A 15,215-nucleotide genomic window follows, 5' to 3' on the forward strand; every position below is an offset into this window, starting at 1 on the left:
AATTTCTACGGCCTTCAAAAAATTCAATGGGTGGAATGTTTCAGCCAGTTTTTAGATTTTCCTGTGAACTGCCCTGTCAAATTTGAGTTAAACGGTTCAATCCAAAAATCAGGTATCGGGAATCTCCCCGGTATCAGCCGGTACGGTACGCCGTAAGAAAAACGTTAGTCCTGAGTTAAAATCTTAAATGAAAGAACAGCTTGTCAGAATCTGCTCTGCTTAAGCTTCCATGTAGAAAATAAACCTATGGCCTGCGGAATAGTCAATTTTTTTAAACTAAGACCGTTTTTCGAAAACTTTCTGACTCTTCTCGGAAACTACCTTGCCAAATCTGATATCAAAGATTTAATCGAAACAATTTGTTGTGGGAGTCATCTCTGCATAAGCGGATACGATCTTGTTTGTGCAGAAAAAAAAATAAGCTCTGGATATTCAATTTTTTGAAACTTTGAGCCGTAAACTTGAAAACTTTTTGACTTCTCACGAAGACGACTCTGCCAATTCTGAGGTTAATGGTTCAACCGAAACATCAGGTTGTGGGCTTCTTCGCTGCGTAAGCCGGTACGCTCTAGTTTTTGTAAGAAAAAGCTAGCTTTTTGTGACCGTTCATTATTGAAACTTTTGTAACCGTTTTTTGAAAACTACCGTGCCAAATCTGAAATCAAGGTGCCGATCGAAGAAACAGGTTGCACTCAAAAGATTATGAAAGAGAGATCTTCCCTATGTAAGCGGCTAATCCCCTTTTTTTAGTAGAGAAACCAAGGTTTTGGGTAAAGAAATTTTGAAGATTACGCATTTCATCCCTAATCCTTACACTAAGAAACAGGACTGGGCCTGAAGTTTTGATAATTGGTTGAATGACGGCTGAAAAGGGTTTAATATGATATAGCATTTATTTTCTTGCGAGATTTCTTTGGTGTGCCCAGTTTCGCGTGGAAGAAAAAGCTACACACATTTCTTTCCCAACTTTTGGTTGCAACGATGTAAAAGTGCGAGAAAATTTTCTTCTATTTATTTATTTGATAAGCTTAAAATGGAATTCTAATTAAAATTTCACGCTCATTTTTTTGTTTTTGACGATTTGATTATAAATTTACCACAGATTGTTTCGAATTACTCTTGAAAATCTAAAAGATTTGACAAATTATTTTTCTGTCCCAGAAGCTTCAAATTTAAGTACGGTGGTTTTTGCTCTGGGTTAGGCTCCGTTCAGTTTTGTCTGTCTATATTTATATGGTTTCTATCGTATCTGATTTCAATGAAATTTTTGACTGAAATAAAAGCTTTAAATGACTTGACTGTTCTTTAATTTCCGACATAAATGTGCAATATAATCGGGAAGCGACGGGACGAGACCTTCTGCTGCTCAACGCACGTGACCGTTTGCTTACAGCTTTGCCCTTTAATGAAGGAAGCAATACTATCAAAATGATGTATTGAAAGAGCAAATTTGCATTTTGCAGAGGCGTTTTTGCAAATATTTCACTGCAAATACTGCTACATTTTCAGGCTTTAAATATATGCATAATGAAAACAGATAAAAATCGTTGTGCGACGTTGTTGCAAAAATCAGTCAAGAATTAAGTTTGAATGCTGCTTTGACCACATTTCTTCAATTGAATGTTTGCTTTTTCTAATTCGCCAGTGAAATTGATGCTTGCATACTTAGTTGAATTAGGCTGAAAAATTCATTATCCAGTTTGTTTTGATGAATTTAAAGTCGACAGGTCGACTTTTTTGCTTGAAGTAGTCGGCCTTGAGGTCAATTCATTATCCAGTTTGTTTTGATGATTTAAAAGTCGACAGGTCGACCATTTTGCTTAAAGTAGTCGGCCTTGAGGTCAGCCCAAATCACTAAAAACATTGTTTTTGGAAAATATGTTGTCACAGGCAAATTTTTGAATGTTACGGTTAGTTTCACAAAATTCGGTGTAGAATAGAGCCAAACGGTCGACTAAAGTTAATGAAGTCAATAAGTCGTTAATATCCACTTATATCTCGGCGCCCAAGAAAACAGCCTTATGTGGCAAGTAAATTAGAAAAATTATATTAACAAAAAGTTATAATTTGATTTTGCCGTGAATAATGTAGTCAGTCGTGTTGATTTTTTCGTTTTTTTTTAAAATGTCTAAATTTTTTCACGCTGATTTTTGATTTTTCACAATTGGACCATTGATTTTTTTAACTTCAATTCAAATTCATTTGCCGAAAGAAAGACACATTACGCTCTCCATTAACGAAAGTGAAAATGGCTCAAAAAGCGTGAATGACTCATTTTTAATAATGAGCAGTTGATTGCAAGCGGACTAAACAATTTGCAGTTCACCTAGTTTTACCCTCGGTTATGTTTATGAAAAATTGTTAAAAAGATGGATCAATTGAGCTCTCCCCCCCCCCCCAGCAAAAACAGTAAAACGCTAGTACATGGTTAATCTATTCGTAGCACGCAATCAATTGACCGAGTGCAGTTTATTTTTTATGAGTTTCGAGAAAAAGTTTGAAAAAGAAAGAAAATCGAAGTTTTTTTTCAATTTTTTTTGCAAGTTTTTGTTTGTGCGACCCATGGCCTCATCGAGCAAAGCAACCTACCAGGGTTGGTGCTCTAGCCTTATATCTGAATATCAAAAACTGTTCTCCGCAGCACATTAAAATGGCTTTTTTTTTCCATTTAGGACAGAAAAAAGGCGCTTTATGCGATCCAAGTCGCCTTAGTTTTATTGATTTTTTTTCACTCTGAATGTAATTTTGAGCTTTGATATTGTAAGCTTTGGCGTTCCACTATCGTTGAAGAAACTGGCTTACGATTTCATATCATTCAAACAGTTTTGAAGTGGTTATAAGCATGTCTCAAGTACCTATTAAGCTATCTCAACCCCCCCCCCCCCCCCCACCAAAAATTAAAAAAAAAAAACAGTCCAAAAAAGGCACTTTTTGGAAAAATTTGACCAAAAAAAATCGCATTTTTTCGGCGCCCGCTCCCCCTCAAGTTTAGTATATATTGGCGCCAAAGGCGCCTTTAGAAAAATTTAGGGTTGGTCGGCCTAAAATGGATTTTTTAAAAAGTACCAAAGGAGGGAACCTTTGGGTCGGCAGGGGGTCGAATCCCTGAGGGGGGGCGGGCAGACGCCCCCACCTAAATCCGCCCTGCTGCAATACCTTTACAACAAAACGGTTTTCAAATTAAATTATTTTCCCTTGTTTTCCCACTCTTTTCGGCCAATGCACTTGATCAAATCTAAAATTGAGTAGCCCCTGCTGTCCATGACACACCATATATGAAAATAGTCGTCCTTAGTTTTTTAGATGAACCTTTCTTGGCGTTCAAGTTTTACGCCGACTTTGCGTTCACGGTTTTTGGCTTCTTTTTGAATTTGATATCCAATGGCTTCCGGAAATCCAACTATTAACTCGTGAAGAAATTTGCTTGGAATAGTTTTTTTGTTTTTGTCGTCTACGTTGTTTTTCATTTCTTCTGTTTTTCCGTTTAAGTTCTGTCCAAATTCATAATGTTGTTTATTTCTATCATTTTCAATTTCAGCAGTTGTGATAATGATTCGGCAAAACGTAATTTGACAAGAAAACAAATAGCCACAGAGCAAGTATAGTCGAGTTAACATGTTCGTGCTCACAATTGTCAAGTTACTATTCGAATTAAGGGTAAAAGAATTGAATTGCAGTTAGTCAGTTAGTAATTTGTTGTTGGTCTTGAATGAGGAGCGTTCGAACTGTAAATACTAAATGTTTGGCAACTAATTTGTCAAAAGTTTCATTACATTAGGGCACAGTGAACTTTTTTTAAAGTTTCTTAGAATTCAATGAACGTAGTTCAGACTCTTATATAGGTCGCGATGATTTTTTGTAAGGAAAAGTTGTAAAATTCTCTATAACAAAAGAAGTCCATTCATACTTATAAACGCACATATAAATGCCCTTAGTTATATGTGCACTTTAGGCAAAATTAACTCTCCAATTATGAAAGCTGAAATGGCACGAAAAAACGGTTGATTTCTAGTTTCGAAAATCGAACTTAGATTTGATTTGCCACCGGATTAAAAAATTTTCCTAGTTATCGGTTTTCTCAAATTAATTTAATTTTATCAAAAAAGGTACAATTGCTCTTTAAAATCAAAAAGCTTTAAGGCCATATAATTTTTGTTTGAAAAATGCAAGTCCTTTTTCTGTTTCAGTGCCTTCATTTACTCTTTTTCAACTGTCTGTTGGCTATGTTTCATTTACCAGATGTGGGACGTTTAACTGACTGCTGAGATTGATAGCTCGGCTTACCCAAATTTGCTACCAGAATTAATTTTAGTACTTTTCTTGTAAATATTTTGAAGCTTTCCAAGATATTTGTTCACAGGAAGGTTACACAATAACCAATTGTGATTTTAAGCAAATTTAACGGATTGGAATTATATTACAAACCATGATATTGTTTCCTATAGAAAACGCAACATTTTTTAACGACGAACAATTCCTTATTGTCCATACTTTCGAGGGTGGTTTTTTTATTCAGACCAATTTTAGAAAAGTAATCATCTGATTTCTCTTGTAGTAGGAAATTTTGCTTTTTAAAGTAATTGTTTTTTTTCTTGTCTTTTATTTTATGATCAAAAATAATTTTTTTTGTGCGATTTACTTAATATTTTTCAAAATTGGTTCATGAAATTTGATCGGTTTTCTTCTTGTTCTTGATATAGTTTGGCTTAGTGTTAAACTATTTTTTTGTTTTTCTGGCTTTTTTCCCGTCTGTTATTGGATTGGATTCAATCCAAGTTATTCACACGTTATTGGATTTATCCTGGAATCCAATGGATTTATCGGAACAATTGAAATTGCGGCATAAATTGGTGTTCGGATGTGTTTTTCAGGTAAATCTGGACATAGAACTACATAAAGGCAAATCAGGAGATAAAAGAGGTCAAGTGCTTTATGATGTTGACCTCTTTTATGTCGTGATTGGTCAATGGGAGGTTTCGAAACATCAATCAATCATTTCTGAAAACGGTTCAGTGTTGACATAATGGTTATTTGTTTAGGCAATTTTCTAGTTATTTACGAGAAGAAAAAAGTTGAAAACTGCCTGTTGCTGTTTTGTAGCTCAATATCTGTAAATAATACAGTAATGAATTCACTTTTTTAATATAAGAAAATTTCCCGAGAAAAAAATATCATTTTTTTTGAATTTTCAGCTCTGACAAGCGTTTAAGGAATTTTTTTTGCCAGATCAAGAAATTCAACTTAACAGTTAAATTAGAATTGAAAAGGTTCTGCTATCAATGTTTTGTAACGTTTCCGTAAATTGCATTACTTGTCCATTTTTTTTGGATTTTCGCTAATCTATTATATTATGTATATCAAACAGCCAACTTTTTCCATAATACGTTCTAAATAATAACACCACAAAGAAAGGTTTTTTACTGTTCCAATAAGATTTTGTGAAAAACTTCAGATGTGTTCATAAGTATTTTCTTTTTACTCATTTCAGCGTCTGGAGAATTTTGTTATCTATTATCTATTATATATTTAAATGCGGGCTTCACTATCTCGCCATGCTTAAGCTTTTTCAGCGTATTATTTTTGCATGCTTAACGAAATAATTTTTGCACGTTTAAGCTATATCGTATATTGCAATGTTTAAGACTTTTTTCGATTTTCCAGTTTGATTTAAGTGGTTATTTCACCGAGTTTAAAATAAGCAACCCAATATTGGGATGTTGTCCGGATTCCGCAAGAGGTTGCGAATTTGGCCTCAAATTTTGAATGCCCAAATACTTTTAGTTAACGAGATAAGACGATTTTCGTGATTTTTTTTCAAATTTTTTTTTAGAAAACTCAAGTTTGAAAGTAATATACAAAACGTGAAGTTCCCAACCCTGAAGTTGGGTACTATCAGAGTTTTATCAAGGATTACGAATCTTACTTCCAAATATGACTGCTCAAATCCTTGTAGTTTTCGAGATATGACGTTTTTTGTGATTTTTTCAAAATTTTTAGAAAAATTAAAATAATTTTTTTTCGAAATTTGCAACAATGTAGATGGGTTCTGTCAGGGTACTCTAAGGAGTTGCAAATCTTACCTCCAAATATGTCTGTTCGAATCCTTGTAGTTTTCGAGATATGACGTTGTTGTGATTTTTTGAAAAAATTATTGAATAACTTATATTAATTTTTTCTTTGCAAAATTTGAAAGTTCCAACCCTGTAGTTGGGTCCTGTCAGAGTACCCTCAAGGATTGCGAATCCTGCCTCCAAATATGGCTGCTCAAATCCTTCTAGTTTTCGAGATATGACGTTTTTTGTGATTTTATCAAAAATTTTTTAGACAAATTAAATAGATTATTTTTCAAAATTTGAATTTCGCAACCCTGTAGATGGGTGCTGTCGAGATATGACAATTTTGTGATTTTTTTCGAAAAACTTTCAGAAAACTTAAATTAATTATTTTTTCAATCTTTGAAATTCTTAACTTTGTAGTTGAGTGCTGTCAGGGTACTCTCAGGAGTTACAAATCTTGCGACTGCTCAAATTCTTTTAGTTTCCGAGATGTGATGTTTTTTTTTGATTTTTTCAAAATTTCTCAAACTTATCTACAAAGAAATTCACAAAGTTTGAAACTACCAACTTGATGAAGACACAAACTTATTTTCAGCGTAGTAGGGTGCTCTCAGGGAATCTCAGTGTTTGCAAATCTGGCCTCCGATTCTCCAGAGGCCCATTAATAATAATAATAATATTAATAATCATAATAATAATTGTAATTCCTGCGAATCGCAGAGGAGCTATCAGTAGGCCTTAACAGTCCTGTCGAGGATAGTCCATTTGTATTATCTCCCCACATTCCAGACTGTTATTTTTGCTGAGCGAAGCTGTTTTTTGAGACTCAAGGCCGTTTTTTTCTGCGTCTGGAACTTTTACGTGGTACCACTATTGCAGCCAATTTTGGTCAGGTTGTGGTAGACCTGAAGCTGGAGGTCAAGTGAGAGCTTGTCCTCACACACTATCATTGCCATGGCGTGGGATCGAATACACGATCTGACGATTTCAAAGTGAACGCCTTACCACTGTGCTAAGTGCCTCCATTAAGTTTTTGAGATGACGCTTTTATGGTTTTTTTTTCAAAATGGGAATTAAAAAATTTTGAAATTACCAACCCTGTAATTGGGTGCAGTCAGAGTATACTAAAAGTTAGCAGATGTTGTTTCCAATATGTGCAGTTTTTTATGAGTTTTCGAAAAATTTCGAAGCACCGAAGGTGCGTTAAACGCTAGTTTGTTTTGCAAACTTTTGAGGGGCAAACGTTCCTATCTTCCTAAAATTTTTTGTTTTCAGTTTCTATTAAAATTATCAGCTGGAGGGTAAAAAGGCTATTTTTTTCTGAAGAATATTCGTAAGATATGTTGTTGTTGGCTAAGTGGCACGTGCAGCATTTTTTGACGTACTTACGAAGCATATCAACAAGTTAGAAAGCAAATCAGAAATAAATTTTTATTCTAAAGAAGGCTCAAATAACACTTTGAAAAACAAAATATCAAAATTAATTGAGTTTTGGGGTCGTTTTTAATTTTTCATCATTTTCAAACTCGTTAGTGTCAATGCACCTCAATAAATCGTAAAGCGAATAGCCGCTGCTGTCCATAAGACACAATACTTGGAATTTTCCAGTGTTTCTACGCTTTTTAACTGTTTTAACTTCGTTTCTCCGAGATCTATAGTCGATGGGTGCTCCAAATCCGCCCAAAAAGTCCTGAAGAAATGTAGTTGGAAATAGTTTCCCGTTTTTGTCGTTGATGAATTCTCCCGTTTTGCCCTGTGAATTCGGGCGAAAGTCAGAATCTTGGTAATTTTTCTCATTTTTACTCTTAATTGGTAAGAAAATAATATGACAGAGCGTAGCTTGATAAGATAGCAAAACAGCCCAGAGTAAGATGAATCGAGTTAACATTTTGTTGCTTTAAAACCTTGCCTTACCGCTCAAATTTACAAGCAAGGTATCGATTTGTTAAGTTTGTCAATCAAAAATAAGCGTTAGAATTGTAATGAGCAGAGATATTTGCAGTTTGATGTTTGCTTTTCGTACCAAGTTTATCCTAGTTTTAATTGATAAACGTGAGCAAAAAGGTGGTCTGATTAAAAAGGCCAGTTGTGAGGGAAATGAAAAGCTATCTTTCTAACTGTCTTTTTATAGGGTAAAAGTGATCGGATCATTCTGGGCTCATTGCGCATCTGCTGATCACCCATGTTTTATGTGCAATATTCATATTTATTTGTTTTTGTTTGATGCGTTTTTGAACTATTTTTTTTCGAATCTCCTATTGTTCTATATTCAAAAACGAACCAACATTAACAGGTAATTTTGTTCAAAGATATGGTGCTTATATCAATTAAAGATCGATTGAGTGATGTCAGAAGCTGCTGTCGGATACGTTGAAAAACAACAGATGAAGCGCTCCGCTTTTCTGAGATATTCATTGTTTGAAAAGAAACTTGTTAGAAAGTGAGCATTAGTGTGACGTGTTTATTTTTTATGTTGCTAGGTTTCATTTCTTCCATCCGATACATAGACGACACCCAGCTGCTCTGCAGCTCGGGCGACAACTCCTCCGCCCTGTGGGACTCAAACAGTGGGACTAAGCTCACATCCTACGAAGGTACATTAGACACTATTTTAACCCCCGGTCCCACTCAATGCAGAACCAACCATGTGGGGGAGAGTTAGATAAAATCAGGAACCTTGGGTTCTTTTTTAGTAAAATTCCATAAAAAATGCCCCTGAAAACGCCCTGAATGGTTTACCACCAAGTTACGGAGCTACCAAATATATACTCGGTAGTTATAATTCAGAATTTCGGACGGACATCTAGCGAAGGTAGATTAGACACTGTCTCGAGCATTGGGTTAGTTTTTTACTAAAATTCCTGTAAAAGTCCTCTATAAATATACTACCCTGATTTGTTAAAAATTTATGCTAAGAAGTTGTAGTTCAAGATTGTAGTTCACACTTGCAGAAAACAACGTTTTGGACGGAACGTAAAATTTCTGGGATAAGTCACAATTTATTCCCAACAACAAACACAGGACTTATACTAACAACAGGATAATTACCAACATCATCATACACTCATTCTAAAACATCACTGCAGTGTAATATCCTGTCGAAGAAATATAGAAGTAATTTGAGGCGGATTTTTTAGGATTAAGGTGGATAGTATTCGTTTTGATCAGTCTTTCTTTTTGATTAAGTTTTAAAATAGACTTTTAATTTGGTGCTCCGTTTTTTCAAACCATTTTTCCAACAATTACAAATAAAAAGCTCGAGCTGGCCTTCAGCGTCTTTTCAATTTCGGCGTAAAATAATCGCAAAGCATAATTATTAAAAGAAGACGTAGTTGATATCAAGTTTTTATAATTTGTCATTTTGTTGTTGTTTCATGGCGGCTGTAGGTCACACGGCGGAGGTGATGGGTCTGGCAGGGTCCAGTGACAACACAGTGTTCGTGTCTGGCTCTTGTGACCGCACCGCCAAACTGTGGGACGTCAGGGACAAAGTAGCTAAGCAGACTTTCACAGGTATACTTTCTACATCCAAGTATCACAGCTAATTAAAAAAGTCAATTATAACTAAGTTCTTCGCCATTTTCAATGGTCGGAACATAAATCGCCAACGTTGTTCATATTCTTAGACAGTATCAAACGCAATCAAGTCAACCTTTAAAAAAAACAGAAGCATCACAACTAATGTTTTTTTTAAAAGTTTGACTTGCGTTTGATACTGTCTAAGAATATGAACAAAGTTGGAGATTTTTGTTTCGACCATTGAAAATGGTGAAGAACTTAGTTTGTTTTTCTTTTTGTTTTCCATGCAAAGTCAGTTACCACAAATAGTCATCGGAATGGGTCCAGTGATATATCATTAAAAACCTTTCAGTCGTGATTGAGAAATACCGTTTCGATAATTTTGATATTTATTCTAATTCCGAGCTAGTATAATAGACTTATAAGCTTAAAATAGTAGTCTTAGTAATCAATTTAAGCAGCAAAAATTTATTTCAACCCAGTAAATTAAGTTTTCGAAGTTTTTTTAGCGCTTTTGGAAAAAAAGTTTGAAAAATAAAAAATTAAAAAGATTGAAAATTTGAAAGTTTGTCTTTGATTTTTTATGATTATTTTTAAATTTTTATGAGGAAAATTGCTGTCAAATATACATAATATACTGTTAATATCGAAAGTCTAGACCTTTTTCTGCTCCTCTCATTGCGCTACTAACAAAAATGACGCAATTTGAAACAAAAAAAACATGCAGACCTTGTTACACTTGCGATTGGATTGTTTGATGAAGTTGGGCACTAGACTTTTCCTCCTGTAAACAATTTGGGCCTTAGATTTTTCTTCTTGTACAGAATTTGTCGAGGAAACGTTTTTTCTCGCTTTTTCATTTAGTGTACCATCTTATTTTATTTCTTAAAGCAAGAGAATTGTATCCGAGCTTGATAATTGTAAAATTAATTTAATTATGTGTCAAAGTATTTGTTTTTTTTTTTCGATTAATTGCAATTTTTTTTTAAAGTTGTTCAATTCATTTTTTAGTTGTCAACGAACGAAGTGAAGAATTTTAGTCAGAATAAAAAAATTTGAATTTGTTGACGATTAAATTTGGTTTTTCGCGGTTTGACTTATGATTTTTTAAGCTAACTTTTTTCATTAATTAAAATCAAAAATCAATTCAAATTGCACTATTGCACAATAAAAGTGAAAAGGTCCCGAAAACGTGAATGACTTCTAGTTTCAAGAATGGACTTCAATTTTCTTAATTCTCAGCTGAATATTAAAAATTATCAATTGATCCAGTTTTTTTTTGCTAAATTGAATAACTTTATGAAGAAATTCACATTCATAAACAGTATTTGAAATTCAAAGAGCTTCAACGTAATATATCTTTTTCAAATTTGAATGTTCAAAAATGTTGAAAAACTTTTTTTTTCGATTTCCTAGATTTTTTTCAAAAGTCCTTTAAAATAAGTTTCTTAAAAGGAAAGAAAATTATGTTCAAGTCACTATCTTTTTTCCCTTGCTGTCGTTGATTCCATTCCAACTTTCTGTTGGCTATGTTTGAAATTCAAAACAACTTAAAATGTTAAATTTCTAGGGTTTTTAAGAGTAATGAACGTAGTATGTACTCTTATATAGGTCTTGCTTTTTTTTTCAGGAAAATGTCTTAAAATTTGCTCACGCTCAGTTTTGATTTTTCGCGGTTTTACTTGTGATTTCGCTTCAAGTGCAGTGCATTTCCATTGTTAGAAGGAAGGCAAATCCACTATCGAACAGTAAAAATGTAAAGGTAACGAAAAACGTGATTGATTTCTAATTTCGAAAATGGACATTTATTGTCAGATAGGACAGTGAAATAAACGTTTTTTGTCTATTGATCCCTTTTTCTCAAATTATTTTAATTGTAGCAAAAAGTGTCCATTATAAATTGTTTTACAAATTCAAAGAGCTTTAAGGCCTTCTATTTTTTCTTCGAAATTCAAAAGTTGAAGATTTTTGAAAAAAAAACAAGTCATAGTTTGTTTCAGTTTCATTGCGTTCATTACTCTTTTCCATTTGTCAGTTGGCTATGTTTACCCTTGCGATAAGTAAGGGTTTTGCAATCGGGTGTTGGACTTTTTCCCCGTAAATAACTTGTTCAAAGAATGCTCAAAATATGATATGGTAACTTCAGGTTCAGTTTATAATGAAGTCAAATTTATTCGCGTCTCCGACATACTTGGTCTGAGGTAGCGATAATGCCTGGGACGGAAAGGGCTTGGGTTCGAATCTGACAGGATCTGAATATTCCGTTTCAAAAACAATTGTCGACTTATTATTAGTCTGCATGTATTTTTCGGCTTAGTTGCCACATCACAGAATTGTTTTTTCTTGTTATACGAAAATTACCTTGTGGTTGCTTTTAGTGTTTCGGTTTTTCGGCCATTTTTAATTTTACTAACCTCGACGTCGTATTTTTTCTTGTTTTTTTTCGCTGAAACATTATTCTGCTCAGATGATTTCGGCTTATTTTTTATCGGCTTAGTGACCTATTTCTTAGTAGTTTCAAGGGAAATATAATTTTGATGCTCCTCTGTGGATTGCATAAAATGCTTAAAATCTTAACTTAATCATGACAACATTTATTGGTACCGCTAATGCGTTATAATTGCCTTGCGTCACTTAGCAATTATGTAGACTCATTATTGGCTTGCTTCACTTGAAAAATTTTGTAGACGGTCATTTTTTTGCTTGTGTATGCGGAGTACAACTTCGCCTCTGAGTGCAAATGATGCAAAGCTCCGCTGCGCCTCAGTGCATAAAGTTTCAGGTCCTGTCAGTTGAATCTGAAACTTGAACTATATTCATAGACTCAAATTTGGTTATTTTAATTTTAACTGCTTGAACATTTTTGTGTTTGGATAATAAATATGCTTATAAGGTTTTTCCATTTTGTAGGGCACGACTTAGACATCAACTCGATCGCATTTTTCCCGAGCGACAGGGCATTCGTCACGGGTTCAGATGACAACTCGTGCAAACTATACGACATCCGATCCGATCAAGCAGTCGCAACATACACACAGCTTAACCTCAATTACGGAATAGGCAAGTAGCTCTTCACACTTATAACATTTAATCGTTTTCAAATTTGAAAATAAACCTTGTTGGGCTATAAGAAGGTTTTTGTAAGATATGCACATGTTAAGTTGCGAGCAGAAAACCGATGTCTGTCAAAACCTTAAAAAAGTACCCAAATTGGATATTTTGGGCTCATTTATGCCTGCAACGCAGTAATTTTTATTTAAATCGGGTCTTTTGTGGTGTTTTGGGAAAGTTTGTGAAATATCTTTCGTCGATCTGAAAAAAAACGTGAAATTTGAAGATTATTTTCAAAATTTGCCCCTGAATGTTAACACTGAATAGTGATTATTTTAAAGCAGGTTATGGTTTAAATCATAAAAAGGCAGGTGAACATTTTCGGACTCTTTTGGTAGGTTTTTCTTAGCCATTTGTGAATTTTGTTTGCTTCTTTGCTTGAACTAGGGCTCAATTTGACCTACTCAGTATTAACTTTTCATACATTTTCAAAATTTTAACTTGAATTTCTTGGTGCAAGATAATTGTAAACAAAAGAATGCACTGGCGCGATTTAAAAAGGTATCAAATCTAAGACTCATTGTCGCTGTTTGAGTTCTGATACTCCAATTTCTTATTAGAGTTTTAGGTGTTATTTTCCAAGCGGAATGACGAGCTGCAAAAAAAAATTCTCTTTTTGAATTACATCAAATTGTTCTATTGGGACGCTAATATATAACGCTTTTTCCCAAAAAAAATACACAAAAGTGAATTAAACATTTTTTTAATAAAAATACGTTGTTGGAAGATGACTCTGGTCGGAACTATCTGTGCTTCTTGCACAGCAACCAGGTTTGTCATTTTAATAACAAGGTATTATCAACAGACCTATATTTAACATGTTATTAACACATTGTTTTTAACAATTCGAGCTTCCAATTCGAATGCAGTCCTTTTTTCATGTTTCATCGAGAAAATTACTCGACTAGGCCAGTGCTATCTCCTCCAATGCTAGATTGGAGCGGTGTTTCTCAACTTTCGGAATCACCTATGGAAAACCCCGAAGTTCTTTGAGCGCTCGAGAAGGCTGGAGAGCTGGTTTTTCTCTTTAAACAACTCGATGAGTGATTTTAAAACTGATTTTTGTTTCTAACGTGTTTATTTTCTTATAGGTAACATGTTAGTGTGTTAAAAACGTTCTATTTAACAAATGACAGCCCTGACAGCAGCCTATAATAGTAATAATAATAATCATAATAATAATAATATATTAGGCTCTTACCCGAATGTTCGGGGCTTCGTTTTCTTTGTTCACAAGTATCATCATTTGAATTTGAACGTCAATCATAAGCTTTTGAACATGTAGTTTTTCTTTTTAAACAGGTGCCGTCAGTTTTTCCAAGAGCGGTCGACTTCTCTTCGTAGCCTGTGACTTGGATGTGCTCATTTGGGATACCCTAAAGAGCCTCAAAGTCGGCATCCTCTCCGGACACGAAGCGAGAGTCTCGTGTCTCGGGGTGAACTCTGACGGAAACGCAACATGTAGACGGTCAATTTTGTAGACGGTCATATTTTTGCTTGTGTATGCGAAGTACAACTTCGCCTCTGAGTGCAAATGATGCAAAGCTCCGCTGCGCCTCAGTGCATAGTTTCAGGTCCTGTCAGTTGAATCTGAAACTTGAACTATATTCATAGACTCAAATTTGGTTATTTTAATTTTAACTGCTTGAACACTTTCGGAATCACCTATGGAAAACCCCGAAGTTCTTTGAGCGCTCGAGAAGGCTGGAGAGCTGGTTTTTCTCTTTAAACAACTCGATGAGTGATTTTAAAACTGATTTTTGTTTCTAACGTGTTTATTTTCTTATAGGTAACATGTTAGTGTGTTAAAAACGTTCTATTTAACAAATGACGGCCCTGACAGCAGCCTATAATAGTAATAATAATAATCATAATAATAATAATATATTAGGCTCTTACCCGAATGTTCGGGGCTTCGTTTTCTTTGTTCACAAGTATCATCATTTGAATTTGAACGTCAATCATAAGCTTTTGAACATGTAGTTTTTCTTTTTAAACAGGTGCCGTCAGTTTTTCCAAGAGCGGTCGACTTCTCTTCGTAGCCTGTGACTTGGATGTGCTCATTTGGGATACCCTAAAGAGCCTCAAAGTCGGCATCCTCTCCGGACACGAAGCGAGAGTCTCGTGTCTCGGGGTGAACTCTGACGGAAACGCAGTCTGCTCTGGCTCGTGGGATGCAAAGCTGAAGATTTGGAATTAAAAACAGCGAAATTTAATTAAACTTTTCTGAATTTGTCCGATTTGAATACTATTTCGAATGTTTGAACTTAAGTTTTTGGGTGCATAAAACTGAAAATCAAAACAGTCACTTAACTTGCGCAAAATAGTGGTATATTATATATACAAAATTCAATGATTTAAACAGAAATTATAAAAAAGGTTTTGCAGAACTGAAAATTTGGATTTCGTTATAGAAAATTTAGCTATCTTTTCGAATTTTGCCTATTTGATATAAATTTTATATTTTCATAATTGTTATGGGAAACAGTTTTTGTAATAATTAGAAAAACTGAATCAAAAGAATGAACA

At 34.3% G+C, this 15,215-nt stretch overlaps 1 protein-coding gene across 1 annotated transcript in view; it reads left to right on the forward strand.

The window, feature by feature from the left end:
* LOC134853652 (guanine nucleotide-binding protein subunit beta-1-like) overlaps positions 1–14,886 on the forward strand; it is a 29,210-nt gene extending 14,324 nt beyond the window's left edge. The window contains exons 5-9 of the mRNA XM_063869658.1: positions 8,537–8,650; positions 9,444–9,569; positions 12,486–12,635; positions 13,989–14,147; positions 14,687–14,886. Coding sequence (XP_063725728.1) covers positions 8,537–8,650; positions 9,444–9,569; positions 12,486–12,635; positions 13,989–14,147; positions 14,687–14,886 — 749 coding nt within the window. The remainder of the gene's footprint in view (positions 1–8,536; positions 8,651–9,443; positions 9,570–12,485; positions 12,636–13,988; positions 14,148–14,686) is intronic.
* Positions 14,887–15,215: the final 329 nt, after the last annotated feature.

This window comes from Symsagittifera roscoffensis, chromosome 8 (genome assembly GCF_963678635.1).
Source record: "Symsagittifera roscoffensis chromosome 8, txSymRosc1.1, whole genome shotgun sequence".
Classification (NCBI taxonomy): Eukaryota; Metazoa; Xenacoelomorpha; order Acoela; family Convolutidae; genus Symsagittifera; species Symsagittifera roscoffensis.